Source organism: Pleuronectes platessa, chromosome 17 (assembly GCF_947347685.1).
Source record: "Pleuronectes platessa chromosome 17, fPlePla1.1, whole genome shotgun sequence".
In the NCBI taxonomy this organism is placed as follows: Eukaryota; Metazoa; Chordata; class Actinopteri; order Pleuronectiformes; family Pleuronectidae; genus Pleuronectes; species Pleuronectes platessa.
The window spans coordinates 9011032-9030720 of record NC_070642.1 but is presented as its reverse complement, the minus strand read 5'-3'; the positions used below and the strand labels follow the sequence as shown (position 1 = coordinate 9030720).

At 42.7% G+C, this 19689-nt stretch overlaps 1 protein-coding gene across 1 annotated transcript; it reads left to right on the top strand.

Annotated features, from left to right (window-relative positions):
- The first annotated feature begins 1014 nt into the window (after window positions 1-1014).
- On the top strand, window positions 1015-10448 carry LOC128460669 (hormonally up-regulated neu tumor-associated kinase homolog). Its single transcript, XM_053445915.1, has 11 exons — window positions 1015-1266; window positions 2130-2252; window positions 2392-2561; window positions 4992-5047; window positions 5189-5327; window positions 5481-5608; window positions 7404-7539; window positions 8176-8353; window positions 8486-8569; window positions 9325-9592; window positions 9679-10448. Exons 1-11 carry the CDS (start codon window positions 1015-1017, stop codon window positions 10446-10448), a joined length of 2304 nt encoding a protein of 767 aa, XP_053301890.1.
- The last annotated feature ends 9241 nt before the right edge of the window (window positions 10449-19689 follow it).

Sequence of the window (19689 nt, the reverse complement as noted above, 5' to 3'; positions counted from 1 at the left end):
AAACCTGACCTCTGACCTTTCTGACGAAACATAATTACCCTGCAGAGGTCAACAGTGAAGTTAGTAGTTGTAATGGTAATGACACCAGGGGAAGTTTTGGCATTATAAGATGGCATTAATTCATAATAATAATTATTATTATTATTCACGTTGTGACCACTTGCAGGCCCACAATACACTTGCTGTTGTTGTCGTATGTGCACGCAAGATGGCTACTGTGTGTATCCTGAATCCAGACGTGACAGAAAGATCAGTGTGAGTCACAGATTAATGAGCGCTCTGCAATCTTTAGTCTGATTTGTGTATTTCTGTGGTGTGCCCTCTACTGGAATCCTCTGGTAAGAATACTGCAAGTATATCATAACTCTTATTCTTATCTACCTACCTGTCAACGTAGTGTATAATAAGATGTGTTCCTACAATGAAGAAATTGGATGATGTCAGTTATAAACTAAAACTGACAGAAATGTTAAACAGAATTTCAAAAGGTAAGCCAAGGAAATAAAGAAAGACAGTTTGAATGGTTACTGTGTAACCGGGAGTATCTGTGTGTACCTTAGTGTGTGCAGCGGGGGGGTAATTACGGTGTAGAATGTCCTCCTCATCACTGGAGCTGACCTAAGAACACAACGGTTAATCATCCACTACCCAGCAGAGAGGGACGGAGTGAGAAAAGGAGAGAGACGCCAGTTGGATGGACACTTTTAAGGCACCTGTACTTGTTTAAAGGTGAAACACACAAAGAGGAGTCGTCTATCAAACCGTCTGGACTAATGGAACTACTTATAGTGGAAGGATACAGAAATCTGTTGCCAAGGACAACCACCTGCTCCTGAAGAAGGATTTGGATCACATCTTTATTTTTAGCAGCATATTTTGTCGAACTCACCTTTGGATGTGTGTGTTTGTGTACGTCTGAGTGTGTGAGTATGTGTGCTGTACAAGGTCAGAACTGTTTGGGGATTTGGTTGTGAGTGTAAGAGGAAGCCACATGGGGTCCGGACCCTGTCTGGGATGCCAGCGGCCACAGTGAAGCCTAGTCCGGAGGACATGGTGGCGGAGGGGGGAGGCGAAGGAGTGTCCCAGTGGGACGCCTCACCGCCGGAGCGGGACAGGCTGTCTCTACCCTCTCTGAAGGTCCCCAGGGAGCTGCTGCGGAGCTTCCCACACTCCAAACGGGTGGGATCCTACCTAGTGGGCAAAATGATCAACAAGGGCTCATTCGCCAAAGTCATGGAGGGGCTGCACATTGGCACTGGAGAAAAGGTCAGTGCAGGATTTGAGTCATGACGAGACATGAAATGAGGGGTGGCACACTTGCGAAGGAAGACTTCACACACACACGATAACATGACTGCAACTTGTAACTCTTGATTATACTCATTTGAGTTTGAAGAAGACGGTAGCCTGTTATTATTCTTGTCATGTGTACAAAGTCTTTGTCAGAACAACATATCTTTACATGATACTTGATACTTCACTACCATTACTCTGAAAGAGATTTATTACCAGAACAGAAGTTTTTGTTTAGCGGATTGAAAGAGGCACGACATGCTCCTGTTTATTGTTTTTGAAAACAATTTGAGCAAACAAATGGTAAATTTATTCAAATCTTGTATTGAAATATTCAAAGTTCCAGTTATGATTTGTGTGTGTGTGTGTGCCCGCATTTATATTTAACTTTCTTTCATCGGTCTTTGTGTATTTGAACTGGTTGTCATAGCAGTGACCAAACTCATTTCCAGGGGTGTTTGCTCGTAACCCTTGATTCCCTCTGCAGGTGGAGGTGAAGTCGGCATATGTGCAATCACACACACACACACAAACACAGATATGCATTGGGATTTTTTCATTTGAAAATAAAGAACACCACATATTTATTAGAAACATTTTCACCTACAATAATTATTTATAATGAAATGGTAACCTAAACCAAGTCATCTTTAAAAAAAAAAAATCATGTTGGCTTTTTCACTTTATCTTGAGAGGAAATTGTTGTAAGAGCATAAATATGTGTCAAAGTCTCCCACCAAAGATTCATACTTACTTACTTACTGTGTGTGTGTGTGTGTGTGTGTGTGTGTGTGTGTGTGTGTGTGTGTGTGTGTGTGTGTGTGTGTTGTGTTTAGGTGGCCATTAAGGTGATTGATAAGAAAAAAGCCAGACAGGACACGTACGTGCTGAAGAACATGAAGAGAGAACCTCGTATTCATCAGATGGTCCGACATCCTCACATCGTAGTGCTGCTGGAGGTAATGCAGATAAATAAATACATCTTTAGAATCCATTAATGTTGTGTGTTAAATGTAGCTTGTAATTACAATGTTACAACACTTCCGCTGCTTTTGAATAATCTAGTCCAGTTAGTTATACACTTACTGTTTGTGTCAGACTCTGGAGACAGAGAACAGCTACTACATGGCCATGGAGCTGTGTGCAGGAGGAGACCTGATGGACAGGATCTGTGAGAGGAAGAGGCTGGAGGAGAGGGAGGTGCGACGCTACACCCGACAGATCCTGTCTGCAGTGGAGCACCTGCACAAACACGGCATCGTGCATAGGTGAGCCTGCACACACACACAAACAAACACACACACAGCATGGACACAATGTGCAGTTCTCCTATCTCTCACTCAATTAGAGAAATCACCTTTACAGAGGCATCTTCTAACTGCTGCTTTACCTCATTAGTCTCTGTTGTGACTGGTATGAGATTCATTTCAACTTATTTCCGTTTTGTCCACGATGCTTTTGGGTAATTTGCTAGGACTTGAAAATGATTTAAAGCTGCTGCTTTGTTCATATTTATACTTGTATTATACTTATTGCATCCTACACTTTTTAAGCCCTGTTTTATGATGTCATCTTCATGAAGACCTTCATCAAATATAATCATTTCAAAACAGCAACTCTTTAAAACCTCTCAAATGGGTTTTGTGAGCATGTTTTTTCTTTGTAAACAGACCTTATTTATAAAATACTAAAGTGGAACTCTAGGTATCTAGATATTAAAATAAATCTGTGATCAAATTGTTGTTAAGTGTTTTAGACATTGAGTCTTTTAATAATATGACTCTATTCATAGGTTACCACATTTGGACGTTTGAGCATCACTGTACAAATGATTGTACTGTGTGTGTTGAGTTGAACTCTAAAAAGCTGTTTTCAAACTCACCTGCTGTAAAGGAAAAAGGTTTCAGCTTAAATTTGAACTTTCGACAGAATTCTTTCTAACGCAACTCGTTTGGTCCTGGTCCAATATGCAATTCACACAAGAGGGAAGTTGAAAGTTTAAACCCCAAGCACACATTAGACTTTTGAGTTAAGTACTGATGACGACATTTGGCATCTTAGTCTTTAACTCTAAAACTGTGAAATTATATTTGTTTAATTATCTGGATAATTCTGTGCATTTTTTAATGATGGAGAAGGAGTGGATTTGCTCTTAAGACTTTGTTGTATCTTCCCTAACTTATTTTAGGACAATATTGTCATCTATATCATATTGTCCTTCAGGGATGTCAGTTTGAATGTAGACAAATGGAAATTTTTTGACTTACATATTACAAAAGCTGTGCTCACTGGACCAGCCAGTGCTGTTGATAAGCGATCAGGAAACTGTAATGTAGGGTTTGTCTTGATTTCATCTGTGGCTCAAAAGGTAGAGTCGGGGGTTCAATCCCCAGCCCGTGCACATAGATGCTCTGTATGAATGTGCATGTGAGTGGCTGAATGGTAAAACTGTACTGTAACGTACTTTGTGTGGTCATCAGGACTTAGAAAAGCTCTATATAAATGCAGACCATGTTTCCAAGTGGAGAATACAAACCAAAGAGTCCATAAAGCGAGGCCTTCGAATGTTTACCTACGCCTGAACAGTAGCTGTTTGTTGCATGGTGGATGTTACGGTTAGACCGTCTAGATTCAAAAACATATAAACACACTTGTTAGAACAGGGCACTCAGTAGTTAACAGGGCATTAATAGTTTTACAGAGGAGGAAACTGAAAGAAAGTCAACGTCTGGCACAGAGCGGTGTGGGAGTCACTGTTATTTTAGTTGCATTTTATTCGTTTTAGTATGTGTAGGTGTCAGAGACCCAAAAGTCACACACACACACACACACACACACACGCACACACATTTAAGCTGTAACCACACATAACACGCGCAGCTCTGGGCTTGGGTTTAAGACCTTGGCTCCTCTGAAGGTGGGAATGTGATTACCAGGCAATGACCTCATCATCTTGCGCCGGCGCCATGATTCACACATCATCACAACATCATGGACTTCCTCTCTAATGAAGTCCCTCAACGATGTCGCTCTCAGCCCGTCAGTAGCACCTCTCTATGTCTTGGACACACACACGCCGTCCTCGTACACATACATACACATACTGGCGCTCACAGACTCGCCACCAAAGTCCCACACAGAGATGATTAAACTGGATATAAATGGAAAATTTGCACTTAAACCCACCTCCTGCCACCCACATGCAGTAGGTTTACCGCATTAGTTTTATCCCTTATGACGACGTCTGCTCTCTCTCTTTCTCGTTCTTTGAACTCTTTCTCGGGTCGTGTGAGCGAAGTTCTCTGGATTGTTGGGACCTGGAGTGTCTGTTGGTTAGATGAAGGCAGATGAAAAGAAAAATGGCTTATTCCCAAGCTGTATTTTACAGAGGTCTCTTTCTCTCTCCTAACCGTTTTCAATGCTTGAGCTCTACCCACACCTGAATTTAGCTTGGGGTTTCCTGTTCTGCTGTGGGTCCAGTCTGGTCCCATCTCCTCTGGTTGTCTATGCATACACAGAAAAGCTTAGCAAAGCTTAAATTCAAGAAACACCTGTGACATTCAAGCAAATTGCTCCAAAACACAAACCTCTAGGGGAAAAATATCTTCAAAGTTTGTCTAGGATTAAACTCAACCACTAAAACGAACCACACTTTTTAACCAGTTGTCGGCTGTTGTCTCTCTTCTTTTCCTCTGCAGAGATTTGAAGATTGAAAACTTCTTGCTGGATGAACATAACAACATAAAGATTGTAGGTATGTTGAAATCTCTGCTTTCTCCACTGATGTTTGTCTGACAGTGACGGATCAGGATGTTGCAGAACTGCAGCCATGTAGGGCGTCTGTATATGTGCAGTAAACAGGAGCCCATTGGAGAAATGATGCTGTCCCACACAGATTTTGGCCTGAGTAACATTCTGAAGGCAGAGTCGTTGTCTCTGGAGCTCCTCAACACCCAGTGTGGAAGTCCCGCCTACGCAGCCCCCGAGCTGCTCGCTCACAGGAAGTACGGACCCAAAGTGGACGTCTGGTCTGTGTAAGTCATAAAGTCTGTCCAGCCTGTTCCATCATAGCTTGGATTTGATATTTGTGAAAGATGTTTTCTTCCTACTGTGTTGTGTATGGATAATATAAATGTGTGAACACAATCTTTGTGTGTTTGTATGCTTGTGTGTGTGTGTGTGTGCAGAGGTGTGAGCATGTTTGCCATGCTGACGGGAACTTTGCCCTTTGCTGTCGAGCCGTTCAACATCAAACAGCTTCACCAGAAGATGGTGAACGGAGACATCAGCAGCATCCCCGGTGACGTCAGCAAAGGTAGCTCCGCACTTCACCTCCCACTGAAACAAAGATTGAGTCACCAGTATGAAGCACTTTGAAAAGCCAAACGACTCAGTTACCTCTATATTGTTGAGTGTCCAAGGTTTTTTTCACAAATATTTTCTGGAGCAGGGGTTCTCAAATGCGAGTCCGTGGCACAGTGTCAGGGAAAAGTTTACAGATTCATCCGTTAAAATTGCATGCAATGTCATACATGTCAAATATCTTTCTAAGATCAAATTCATACATGACGGGGTAATGGAAAATGTTCTATCTTGTAGATGTCCTTGACTGAGAACTGAAAAAACAGTAAAGATGGGGTTGAGGAAGCTGTTTTTAACAAATAGGAAGCCACACATACACGGTCACACTATGAACATGTTAAGTCAGGTTTTATTTAGTCTTGCTGATAAGTCTGTAAGAAATATGCACCAGGAATGACCTCACACTTTCAATGAATCATCTCAATGACCAATTGGCTCTCAAGCTGCAAATATAATGAACAACAGACAGAAAGTAAACCATGAAAGAGCAACAATCAGACTACAGGATTTTCCTCTAATAATTTGATGATTTAATATTTTCCATTTGGAAAAGTTTTCCTTTGTCTGAGGTTGTCATATATATACACCACAGGTGAAAACTAAATTGGAAGCCATGTCCTGAGTAATCTTTCAGGCAGTTCTAGAAATGACTCATGCAAACATAATTTAGGATTCAGTGATTGTTCGACAGAGAACTGTGAGGGATTTCCTCCACTTATTCTGCATCGTTCCCAAACTGGTCTGAGTGTCTCTGTTTCTCTCTCTCCTTCATTTTGGTCCCCCTCTCACACATAGTCTCCACTCCATTACTGTGTCAGGGCGCCATGTGACCTCTAACAAACAGAGCTCCTGTTACTGTGAGGTAAACCAGCTCAGCTCTGATGCTGTGAAACTGACAAACTCAGATTAGCAGCTGTATCACTGCCACAGACGGACATCGGGGACACCCATGCTAACTTTCAGAGTTTATCCTGCTTCAGTGACTTTATTTCACCAGCCTTTGAAGTGCTTTACACATACAATTCCTGGCCTACCTGTAACAAACCCAAACTACTTACCACTTCCACATTTGAACAAACTGTGTATTCTGGTTTCTCTAATTCAGCAGTTTTAATGATCCATCGTTAATAAATGGTATTTACTGTTCAACACTTTCTGTACACTTACCCATTTGCAAAAAAGTGATCTGAAAGGGTTCTGAATTAAAAGCAATGACAAAATCGTATTATTTTCAAATAGTGCTTTAACACACTGAGTTGACCCTACTTGAGACGAGCTGTGTTGGTTTCACCACGAGGACAAAGGCAGCAACTTGAATGGAGCACTCTTGCATGGTGACCTGTGTGAGGTGATCATTGACCAGGAGTTGCTGTAGTAGTAGCTGCATATAGATAACAAACAGTGTGTGTGTGCGACCTTTAATTCTGTCCATTGCCTTGGGCAACCACAGTTAAAGGTTAGAATTGATCTTTTGTCTACACTAAAACCACTAAGAAACAATATCTGTTCTTTAGGAGCTAAATGCTCGACTATATTCAACAGCCATAATCGTTAACTTTGTCCAACTACTGATCGGATCAGCAGACAAAAATGGTACAATGCAAGTCAAGAGAAGTTAAAAATAAAAAAACTTAAAGTAGTTCAGTAATTATATTTGTGTTTATAATATTGAAAATGTTCTTTTTATTGCTGCATATTTTAAGTTAGTGTTATTTGAGAGTATTTGTCATTCTGTTCTCCTGTTGCAGGGGCCGTGACATTCGTGCTGTCTCTGCTGGAGCCAGATCCAACCAAGAGACCCAGTGTCAGAGCTGCGATGGAGGAGCGATGGATCAACGAGGGATATGCCAAGAAACCACTGCACACACTCGCTCATAAAAACAGGTCGGCATCTACTGTATGACTGCACTTTACCATGTAGTGTCTACAGTCACACCGACAGACAACAGGAATGAATTGACATATTTTTTACAACATATTTGGCAGAATATAAAATGAAAATACAGACATCTTAAAATTTGAATGAGATGTGATGTGTACCCGTAATATTCTATTCACATACTGCAAAAATATGTAAATCCTCTTCTATGTATTGCCACTGTGTAACCTCAGTTGAAGTTGTATATTGTGAGACTCAAAGATGCCTCAGGGGAAGTTCTGCAGCAAACATTACAATATGGGAAAAAGAACCAAGAAGGAAATCACTTTAACAAAATGAAACTTGTTGTGGTCAGATGGGTAACAGCTCTGTATATTAGAGCATGCCTCAAAGGCTTTTATCACTTCACGCAGAGTGGAAATGTAATCATGTACTGCTCCTCCCGGCAATAATGTTTCTTCTGAAATCCACATGAAGGAAATAACCGTTCCAGCCCCAGACTGCTCTCAACCAAAACTCTTTAGTTGTCACTTATTCACTAACATCAGATCCTGAAGGACACATTCCATTTCTCTCCGCTTCACTTTTCACACTTTTTCTTTATAATAGTTTTTCCCTCCTTCCCTGTTGTTATTTCCCAGATTGTGTGCAGAGGATCTCAACCCGTCTGTGTTGGCTTACATGACGGAGACGCTGGGCCACTCCCACTCTGAAATCATCCACACGCTCACCAGCAACCGACCATCCGCCATCATGGCCTCGTATCATCTGCTGCTCAACAAGCTCTACAGGAACCAGAGAGGAGCCAAAGCCAGCAAGGTTCACAACTCACACACACAAACACACAGACAGACACACACACACTCACACAAACACACACACACATACACACACACTAACACACAGAGAAGTTTGCCTCTACATGTGAACAGCTAATGATTGATTTGGCAGAAGCTGCAGACCAATGACTGGAGTCTTCCCAGTAAGAACACATGGAGGGAGAAGAACAACACAGAATCAAAGACTCACCAACAGGTAACGTTGACATTGTCAGTAAACATTGATGTGGTTTTACTGAGGAATGTTAAAGTAATGTTCCTTTATAGTATTTTATATAGTATTAGGCAGTCACTATTTTATCATCATCACACGACCAGACTAAACCATCAAGGTCTGAGTCTGGGTCTCAGTTTGGGTCAAAAATATATTTTTTAATTAAGTATTAACATTTTAACAAAATAACTTGCACTGCAATCTATAAGAACAACCTACATTCTTAACGTCGTTTCCTGTTACCTTAAGTGTTATTCCAGTAAATACAAATAATATTTATTTCTCATCTTTACACCACAAAAATGCTGTGATATTTTACAGTATCTGTTTTGCTTACATAAATTACATTCAAATTCATTAAAAAAAATATATACCTACCAGTGTGTTTCTGTGAACATGGACCAAACAAAAAGTCAAAATACATGTTGGTGAAATACCTTGATTGACAGCTGAGACTGAATTGGTCTCTGATTGGTTGAGCTTCTGAATCGGTGGGACCTTGATACTATGGCCATGATCACTACTGTTTACTGCTCATCGTCATGGCAGCGTTTATATCTAGGATATTTTAGTTTCATTTCTGGATAAGTGGGAGCAAGTGGATACACGAAATTCATCTTTATGATCCAAGCAGAGGAAAAGATGTGGCTCATTTAGAGAGTATCGACCAAACCAGCATACTATGAAGGTCCATTAGATGACAACAGTCTTTCATACTTGTGTCATTGCTTTTCTAGAATGAACCAACCAGTGAAAAGTCGAAGCACTCCAGCCGACCTCTGAGGGCCCAACAGGCGACTGAATATCAGAGCAGCAGGAGGAAGACTGAGGACCTTCACCGGAAGACCAACAGAGGCGATGATGAGAACCGCCCCCCTTCTCCCTCTCTGCCCCAGCTAGCTCGCTCTGCCTCCCCCTCGATGCCCCCTCGCCTTCCCTCTCTCTCTCCCGCCCCCGAGGAGATCGCTATTACCGTAGACACAAGAGAGACAGTGTTTCCTGAGGGTAAGGATTTAATGGACAGAAATGATTCTGCACACATGCACAGCACAGTGTGTGACATACTTCATCTGTATACTTTTGTGTTCCAGTGTCTGTGTTTAGAGAAAGGGAACTCGTCCATCTCTCTCCCCCTGAAAGCTCTGCATCTCAACTCTGCGACTCTGCCCCCTGCCAAGTCCCCCTCCCCGTTGAGCCAATCAGAGACAGCAGCCCGGTGAGACCTATCCGACACACACTCCTGCTCAGGACAACTCGGTCTGACGGGGCAGCAGACCCTGGGTCGGATTGCTTCCACGACAAACGCCTCCAGGATGACCACTCTCATCACCTGAGCATCAACGAGCGACTGGAGAAGCTGCAGACGTTTTATACGTCAGAGAAGAATGGCGTCTCCCCCAGGAGGCTTCTGGAGGCCGACCCGCCAACACACTCCTCAGACAGAGTCCCCCTGGGCTTCATGGAAACATCCCAGACGTCTCCCTCCGCCCCCCTGCCACGCTTGCGCAATGTGGGGCTAAAGGACGCAAGAGGCAGGAAGATGACGTGGGTGGGGTTGACGCGACCTGGACCCCCAGGACTCCTGGTCAATGGGTCTAAACCCCCCGCCTTCCCCTCGCAGAGACAACACGCTCTTGTCATCAAGAGCCTGAGACAGGAGAGGGGGAAGAGGAGGGACCTGTTGGCAGCAGGAGGAGAGAGAGGGACGGCAGGAGGAGTGATGAGTGGAGCACAGAGGAACTCGGTTCAGTTACGGCCGTCCCTCCAGCGTCGGGTGGCTGACCTGAACCTGCCGCTGCTGCCTGCTTCCCTGCAGGGGAAAAGTGACAAGAAGAGCCAGCTACACAGTATGAACTACTGACACACAGACAGGACGGCATGACAGAGCAGCATGTTTTGACAAGGGAGACAAGTACTAAATGTGGCCGACAGAGAAGGCTACTTATGAATGGTCATGTGTAGCTGCAGTAGTTATAGATCTAAGGTTTGCAGTACTGACATATTAGGACTGTGCAGAAACATGAGAAATGTGCAAACTGAAGCTACTAAAAGAAAGTCATGCTACTATTCTCCACTTCTACTGATGCGGTCATGCATCACTCATCCACAAGACTCCGTCCCAAGCACCACACAGTATGTACAGTTTATATGCGGCAGTGCCAACAACGTAAACTCAGACTAAGCTCCTCAATACAAACATGGCCCTCAACTTTTTATTTTTATCGTTGAACCATTATCCTCATGGATTTCAACATGGTATGTTCCTCCCATCACAATGTGAAGTGCAAGATACGCCCTGACTCATGGTTCTGTTTGTATTCACTGTTCTTAACCACGTTTTTGTACTTACATTGAAAGTCAAAGTAAAATCTAAACCTCTCAATTCTACCTTTCTTGTTATGGGTCTTTGAATCCGAAGGTTGATTGTTCAATCCCGACTCCTTCACTCTAATTTTTGAAGTGTCTTTGGGCAAGACACTAAACCCAGAATTGCCCCTGATAGCTGTGCCTCATTGTATGACAGGTGTGTGTATGTGCTGTATGATTTTGTGTGTGAATGTTGAATGGGAAGTACTCTAAAGCGCTTTGGGTTGATAAGACTGGAAAATCTGGAAATTCTGATTATATACTATTACCATTAAACACATGCTAAAGGTCCGTGGTCTAGCTAATGCTAGTTTATATAGAGAATAAAGTACATTCTCCATTATACATTAGGCTGCAGGTTAACAACACAGGAAACAGACAAATCGTTGTCTTCTCACGTTGTATGGCAGTGCTTTTTTCAAGAGATTTTTTTTTTTTTTTTTTTCATTTTGGAATCTGTCGAATGCCAATCTGCTCGTGGTGAATCCAAATGATCTCCTGCCGTTTTCTCACATGGGCTCATTCGTACATTATCTGAAGTTTTAACTAGAGGGCATACAGGAGAAAGTCTGCAGAAACTCTGGAGCCTCTCACTCGGACACTTAACTTCTCACACACAGCCTTTTCAGAATTTCAAATCATCTATAGCTCAGTGGATGTACGAAAGCAGCTCCACATTCAGGGTCAATAGGGACTGGGCCCCTCTTCGGATTAGAAATGAGATTCTGGTGAGTTCAGTACTAGTTTGATAACTACTCAGGATTTGTCAGAGCTCCTAAAACAATTAGTTTAGTGAACTGAAGATCTGCATCTTCTCCAGTTACGATTTGTAGTGTTATGTTATGGGTTATCACCAAAAAAGCCAAAACATCAAAACATTGCAACAATCTAAACTATAAAAAAAATATATATATGTATATTTGTATCTTCATTTAAAAAACAACAACATTATTAATATATTTCATTGCACACTAGCAGGATTTGGAGACCATAAGTAGGGTTTCAGATGTGTTTACTTAATGAATGGACGTACGAGTGCAAAGCCAATCGATGCCATAAAGTGTCCACAATCTTGCTCTCAAATCTCTGACAAGTGTTTCGTCCCTCATACACACATGTCTCACACACACAAGTGTCTCGTCCTTCACACACACCTCTCTCTCCGTCTCTGCCCTCGCCTCTCCCGATGCCACCTTCTCTGGATCATTAATATTCTGGTGCCCTGCAAAGATGTGGAAGAATCTGGTTGCTGCTTGATGGTGCTCTTCGGGGCTGCTCAATTATTCAGGTTCTGTTAACTGAGACAATCGTGTTTTGTGTATGTGTACGTGTGTGTGTGTGTGTGTGTGTGTGTGTGTGTGTGTGTGTGTGTCTGTGTGTGTGTGTGTGTGTGTGTGTGTGGTTGTGTGTGGTTGTGTGTGGTTGTATCGTTGGCATGCATTTTCTGTGTGTGCCAAATGAAGACAGATTGAACCCACTGAGGTGGATACATCCCCCACTCCAGTTACCTTTCTGGCTGCTTAACTTAGTGCTATGAACCGGTAAGCTCTGATACTGTATCAGACAAACACAGACAATCACACTGCACAATAGCGATACACTAAACGCGAGTAGCACAGACAGTTGAGTAGGCTTAAAGAAATACAAGAGCACTTTACTTTTAAATGAGTAATCCAGAAACTATTCAAGATCAGTTTTGATATAATTTCCATAAACACATATCGTTCATACTCGTGCAGAGGACCTTGCTTTTGATGCCAGACATGTTTTCTGCTCTGAACAAACCTCCAGCCCCCTCCTCCCTTTGAGAACTGACCTTGACAGGACTGAACCTGAACGGTGCATGTACATAAGAACAATGAAGCACAACAAACAAGGTATGGAAAACAGATGAATAATTCATGCTGCATGTACAGATGTATTCATGGCTTGTGGGCCGTTGTGTTTGCGTGCATCCTACAGTGTTCTGTCTGAAGGGCATGTACCTGTAACGATGACATCAACCAATGACCTTAAAGTTTCCATGTGATCACAGCTGGTTAGCAGTGACACATTGACTGTTGTGCTGTAACTCAGTGTCTTCACCATAGTCTTTATAAAAAGCTTCCTCCCACTGTAAAAAAAAAGATATTGTGATAATGGCGTCATTTGGAACCAGAGTCAGTAGTGATTGGAGGATGGATCAAACAATCATGATTGTTTAGCCTGTTTGGATAGCATCAAACAATCAATTAAAATCAGTCGCAACCAGTATTATAAGAACTACCCGAAATGAGAGAAATCATATTTGGAAAAAACATGTTCCATGTCCCATCTGCTAACATAGAAGAGCTTGGGTTTATCACATGTACTGCAGCAGGCCGCCAGGGGGGTCATCCATATATTTTGTCAGGTTGTCCATCTTTTTATGGCCACTGTGGTCTTGTACCCAGTGGCAGTCTGAGGTGTGAGTTTTGCTTGATGAGTCATCCATGTTGGAATAGTGCACAACAGCACATAAGGCCCGTTCTTTTACCAAGACTCAGAACTGATCCTTTCCGGCAGGATTAGAACAGAGAGGAGTTCATACAGAGGTGAAGGTTTGAGACTCAGGTCACAAGAAGGAGGACTTGACTCCTGAGACTTGAGAAGTATTTCTTTCAAGTCCAAAGACTTGAGCTGTCCACAGTTAGATTATTTAGATATTAGCCCTGTGCATTGACAGGACCTGTTCTGAGCTATGTAAATGATCACAAGCTTACAGGTATTAAACATAACTCTAGCATGGCATGTGATGAGGAATATCTAAGGGTGAGATGTGTGATTAAAGAAACACAGGGACCCTGAGCTCAGTTGCTGCATTAGTTCACAGTAACAATCATTTTGTGAGAACCCCCTTAAATTCTATGATCGGCTAAAGGAGACTGCAACGACCGCTAATGAAGCCCCATGTCACCAGCTTTCTGCCAAAAGTTTCGTAATTTTACATTTTTGGTCTAAATTTGTGTTGATGGGATGGTGATGGGGTTTGAACTGAAGCTTTACTACTTTACTATTATTTAAGTTTATGCACTTTGTTTAAGACTTTGATACTAAAAGAATCTCTGGTGATTGGAACTAGCCTGTCACTCAGTGGAGTGCATCCCTCTGCCAGGGCCCAACAGTTCCCTCATGAAGCCACATTTGCAGCTCAGGAAACTCAAGATCAGTGTTTTCATCCAGAAGAAACTTGGAGATTGTCGTTCATGCCGTCATTTTTCTCTCGTTTGGATTATTACAATTCTCTTTTCACCTGCCTGAGCCAACAGAGTCTACCTAAATTCCAGCTCGCCCAAACCGCAGCAGCCAGTCTCCTCACTAAAGACACCATGTGTGTCTGGTCGTAACCTGAGGTCCTCCGCGAAGGCCCTACTGGCCATTACACAGTCCCGTCTAAGGACCAATGGTGACCGGGCCTTTGTGTTGAAGTGTTATGTGTTGTGTTAAAGAAAGTAAAAAAAGTCCTGGATCCGGCCTCTGATCCAGATCCCCTCCATGATGTAATAGGTTCTACCCCGACCCATAATACATCCTTCCAGCGAGTTTCATGGGAATTGGTTGAGTCATTTTTGCGTAACCCTGCTAATGATGTGGTTTGGTATCATGTGTTAGTCAGGGGAGTTTTTTTTTTATCTATGTAGGGTCCCCCTCAGGTTTGAGCCCCTAAACTCTCCTGAAACACTCCTGCACTTCATCTCCTCACATCCTCTCTCTGACTTCAGTTTTAGCTCTGAGTTTCTCAAACAGCAGAATGTGGGTTAAGTTGATTTCGAGTTTGAGTCGTCGTCACGCCCCATCAGGTGAGACGCTATGGAGACGGACAGTTGTGGTCACAGGGAGTGAGTCATGTGTGTCTTCATGTGGGACACTAAACATGCCTGGTCTTGTTTATATGGCCCAAGTTTCCTCTGATGTTTTATCTGTTAGTGTTGAGCTCTGGTTAATTATTAGAGAAGTATTTGTTGTTTAAGCCAAACTAAGAAGACTTAACCAAGTCCTGCGAGGGTGCAACTCCACCTTCAGTCCAGAGGAGGATAAGTGCACCACTTCCATCAGTGTGGTAATGTGACTGCTTGACTTTTTTATATTCTGGTCATTTCCTCACTTGCTACCAACAGATGTATAGTGTTTGTGTGTTTGTATTTAGCATGTGAACTTATTTTTTCAGACACATTGGCACAGAGCCATGCTGCTATAACAGAGTTTATTTTAAAAGAAAGTGATTGGTGACAATTTGGATGAAGAGGAGCCAGTGAAACACAATGTGACATAACCCAATTCCGCTCAGAAAGTGGAAACTTGAATTCGATGTGTGTATGTGCCCGTTCAGGCTGCTGACTCGTCTTTGTCGTCATTTCAATCTACAGCAGCTTAATCCCTCTTCTGATGATTGATGACAGATGTGTCCTTTGTATCCGATACTTCGTGGAACAAATGCAGGATTAAGAACCAACACAAAGGAGCGTATCTATGCACCCGACCCCAACATCAACTTCCACATACAGTCGACAGTGTAGGAGCATCCGAACGAAAGAAAAGAAACAAAAAGTTTAGGATTTCCATCATAATTCCACACTGATTTTAATTTGCTAATTATACCAGTGATGTGGAAAATGGATAATTGTGTCACCTAGAGGCCACAGAGGTAACAGTGCACTGGTTATGGATTGGAATGGATGGTGTTGCCCCATTAGCACTTCAATAGTCTTTGGTGTCTCTGAGAATAATCGCTGTGCCCATCGCAGTGTGTGTGTTTGTGTGTGTCAGTGTGTTAGTGTGTGTGTTTGTGTCAGTCTGTGCAGGCCTGTTCCGGCGTGTCTGGTTTCTAATGCTCATCCATAATTGAGTGTCACCTCGCAGGGAGAGCGGCCCAGGGTGGCGCAGTGGTTAACTAGTCTGCGGCTGCTCGCCATTGTGTGTTTATGTGTGTGTGTGTGTGTGTGTCACAGGGGTCAGCGGCGCACAAAATGCCCAGCATCACAGCAACCTGAGCTCGAACACTGTTTAATTGATGCCACCTCGGATAAACTGTCAGTTTTAGATCAACACCAGCTAATTCACTAAAAGACGCGGTGATCTGAGGGACAGTTTATCATCTCAGTGCTCTGGAGCACAGTGAAGTCTGGTTATCAGAAAACAGGGGAGCTGTTTTTCATTGTGGAGCCCAGTTTTCCTGTCAGGACCTCAAAGTTCATGACGTTTTGTAGAAAACAAAGTTGATCAGATTGAGGGAAATTCTGCAGAGGAAGGACTGGAGCGTTTATTCTCAATTCCTGGTGCCTCTGGGAGATGAGGCTGATGAACCATGTGGAAAGTTAAAAGGTGTGTGGCCATCATCAGATCTGAGCTGTCCTTGCAAAAAGAATCATTATAATCTCACCAAATCACATTAATCTTCATGTGGCCGTCTCACAGAGATCTTAGATACCCTCCTCCAGTTGTTATCTGTCTGGCTTCTTAGTATTATAAAACAAGCATATGGTGGATTTAGATAAGCTACTCTCTGATCTGTCATCCTGGGTTAGACAGGCTTAAAAATAAGAGAATTCAAAATGCCAGACCTAAACCATAAATAATTCTAGAATAATCAGTACAATATTAAAAATCAATTGTAGGTTTTGGTTTAAAGTCACTGTAGGTATTTTCAGTGTTTTTCTTTCCAGCACATGAACACCGGCTTCTGCCCTTATGGTCAAAAGCTCAGATCTTTTCGTCTTTATAAGTTGACATCTTCCTCTGCGTCTTCCATCTGTATTACCAGGGCCGGGTCTAGGCAGGGGCAAGAGGGGGCCTGGCCCCCTCAAATAAATGTTGTGCCCCCTCAAACTAAATAGGGTTAGGGTTAGGGTTAGGCACAATGCCCCCTCAAGATTTGTGGCTGCCCCCTCATACATGCCTGTCTAGACCCGGCCCTGTGTATGACTCCTCTTTCTCCTTCTGAGATATTTGTATCCTTTTTATCAGTCTTGGTCCGTTGTGTGTTTGACATGTCACAGAGGAGTCCACTCGCTTGCTGTGAATCTTTATTTTTTGCTGTTTTCTCACATGGGCTCACTCAGACAGTTTACCAGGAATCTTGCAGGAAAGGGTTCAGTAAATGTCTGTTCTGACATACAGCCTCTGGAAAATACCAGGATCTTCAGTGCAGATGTTAAAGCAGCTGAGATGTTTACCTCTGTGGACACAGAAGTCAAACATTTCCATGTCATATTGTTGCTTTAAGCTCCACATGTATTCTTCCTCATGAGGCACCCTTTTATGAAAGGTTTATAAGTTGTAAAAGTTACATTAATCCCTCAGTCTGGGTTTACAGGTTGTGAAAAATCTCTCGAGAGCAAGTCATCAATATTTTTGTCATTAATAAATGCTTAAAAAACTGGTGTAGATGCCCTGCAGCTAAAAACAGTCCTGCTGGAGGAGGATAAAAATGTGAATCTACCAGTGACTTATAACTGATCCATAAAGCATGAGTAAATGATTTGAGTCAGATTTATAAACTCTTCACAAAGTGAACATTTTGCTTAAAACTGTTGTGAAAGTGTTGTAGTTTGGTCCCCTGCAGCTGAGCCTATTTATATTTTAGCAAAAAATAAATAAATAAAATCTTTTGGAAGGTGGAAAAGTTCCCCAAGCTGCAGGATTATCTTGAGACACTGCAGACCCTCTTTTCCTTTCTTCCGCAGTTAAACTTTCCCATTTGAAACGTTTGATTGTGTATTCCTCTGAGGAAGATCAAACTATATGAGTGTAAAATAAAATAAAAAGTCAAGTGGAATAACTGAAACCGTAACGTAGAAAGAAGTGGATGAGAAAACGAGTGGACGGCTTGGGTTTCCAGCTCATGGTCTGAATGAATCACTGCTGGATCAGAGTCATATTTCTGATAAGCGAGCGGCGGTGCTGCCAGCTGTTTTGACAGGCACAACTCAGCACCGCCACTTTCAAAACACACGGCCGATCCAACACAGACATGCTGGGCCTCCAAGTTTCAAACACACCGACTCTGACAGAGAAGTCTTTATCAAACACAAACTCGTCACACAATCCTGCTGCTTTGAGGATTTCTGGCAGTTTCTCCACAGGATTATTCAATATTAAAAGTATTTAATATTCTAAAACCCTCCATCCACTCTGACTTGATCCCCGCAAGGCCTTAAAAACACACACAGATTTGTGCAGCTATCCTTATTAGGACTATGCATTGACTTCCATTCATTGTGGACAAATTAAACAAGCCTTAACTCTGACCAATTCTTACCTCAACCTTAATGTAACCACAACTCACATCTTACCACCAACCTTAACCAGGAGCTCAGTGAAGAGGTTTTCTACACAGACTCTCTCTCTCTTGTTTTCTACCAGACAATCAATTACTAATGAAGTCTGTCACATGGAGTCTCATGAGTCAGAGGCGTTCAATTCAGCTCAGGTTCAAACTGTGAAGGTGAAGGTAAAATCAACCCGTGACAGTCAGAGGGAAACGTGTGAAACGTGCACAGAAACTTTGATGATTCTGTGTTTTTGATCCTCAGCATTCGTGGAGAATACAGCATGTGTTGATCTACACTGCCATCTGCTGGAGGCCCTGTGTAGTGGAACTTGTTCTATAATCTCCCATCTGTTTGCATTGTTTTACATGAAGTGGTTTCATGAAAGCAAACTTCTCCAAACTCTGTTTCAAAATCACATGATTGTCAGACCTTTTCGTCATGTGGTCCCACATCAGCACACTCCCACCTCCGCAGTTACTATGGTTACCAGTCCTGGGCAGGTTCACGGCAAACATGCTTGAACTGAGAAGAAGCTTCAGGTCCAAACATTGAACACCTCGTCACCTGTTTCTGTTGCTTTGCCGTCATGATGTTTTCAGAAATGTTTGACTAAATATCAAGGACAATATTTCTGTGGCATTGAAAGTACCATTGTTTCCTTGAACTACATCAAAACAACTATTTCAACCCAGGCTCCATCAAATCTGCATCTTTCACCCGAAAGTGCAGATTTTTGGGTGAAAGCTCCAGCCCGAGGGTCAGGTGGAAAACTTCTTCCTCGGCTGATTATGTGTCTGCAGATTTCGCTGAATCTGCAGAGTCAGTCAAGTTCAATCAGAGGTGCAGAACAGGAGAGGAGTGAATGGGAGGGAGAGAGCTGTGGTCACTTGTCCAGAAACAAATACACAGAGGCAAAAAAGGAGACATGCTACACTGAGTAGAAGATTTTAAATTTTTTTAATGATAAACCTTTAAATGTATAATTTTTTGAAAAGCAAAAGAGCCCTGGCAAAATGTTGACACCATTTCACATAATCATACACATTTGCCAAGAACTTGAAGGACTTAAGCCTCCTGCTTCTTCCTGCAGGTCTCCTCCACCTGACTAGGCTCCAGGTGGTGACCTGCCTGCAGCGCATCACACTGGGCCTTACAGCTCTTCAGCTCCTTCTCAGGCAGTCGACGTTGGCGTTGGTTCGAACACACGTTTTCTCTGTCTCTCTCTGTATGGGTTTGTCCTTCTGTTGGACCTCATCACAGACTTGGCTTTTACAGTAGTAAGCCGATTCCCGGCTTCTTCAGCGCAGAATTTTTCTAATGGAGAAGCTCTAGCTTCTTTCTGCAGGTCTCTTTCACATACAACCAGTTGGTTGTATTCCTGCCGTGCATCACATTTGGCCTCACAGATGGCAGCTCCTTCTCCTTCACAGTGAGGGTGCCCAGGCA

Bases quoted from the DNA above. Each gene is read 5' to 3' on its own strand.
- LOC128460669 (XM_053445915.1), top strand. From the start codon at position 1,015: ATGCCAGCGGCCACAGTGAAGCCTAGTCCGGAGGACATGGTGGCGGAG. The intron at 2,253-2,391 runs GTAATGCAGATA...TGTTTGTGTCAG, and splicing joins ACATCGTAGTGCTGCTGGAG to ACTCTGGAGACAGAGAACAG. The intron at 9,593-9,678 runs GTAAGGATTTAA...TTTGTGTTCCAG, and splicing joins AGAGACAGTGTTTCCTGAGG to TGTCTGTGTTTAGAGAAAGG.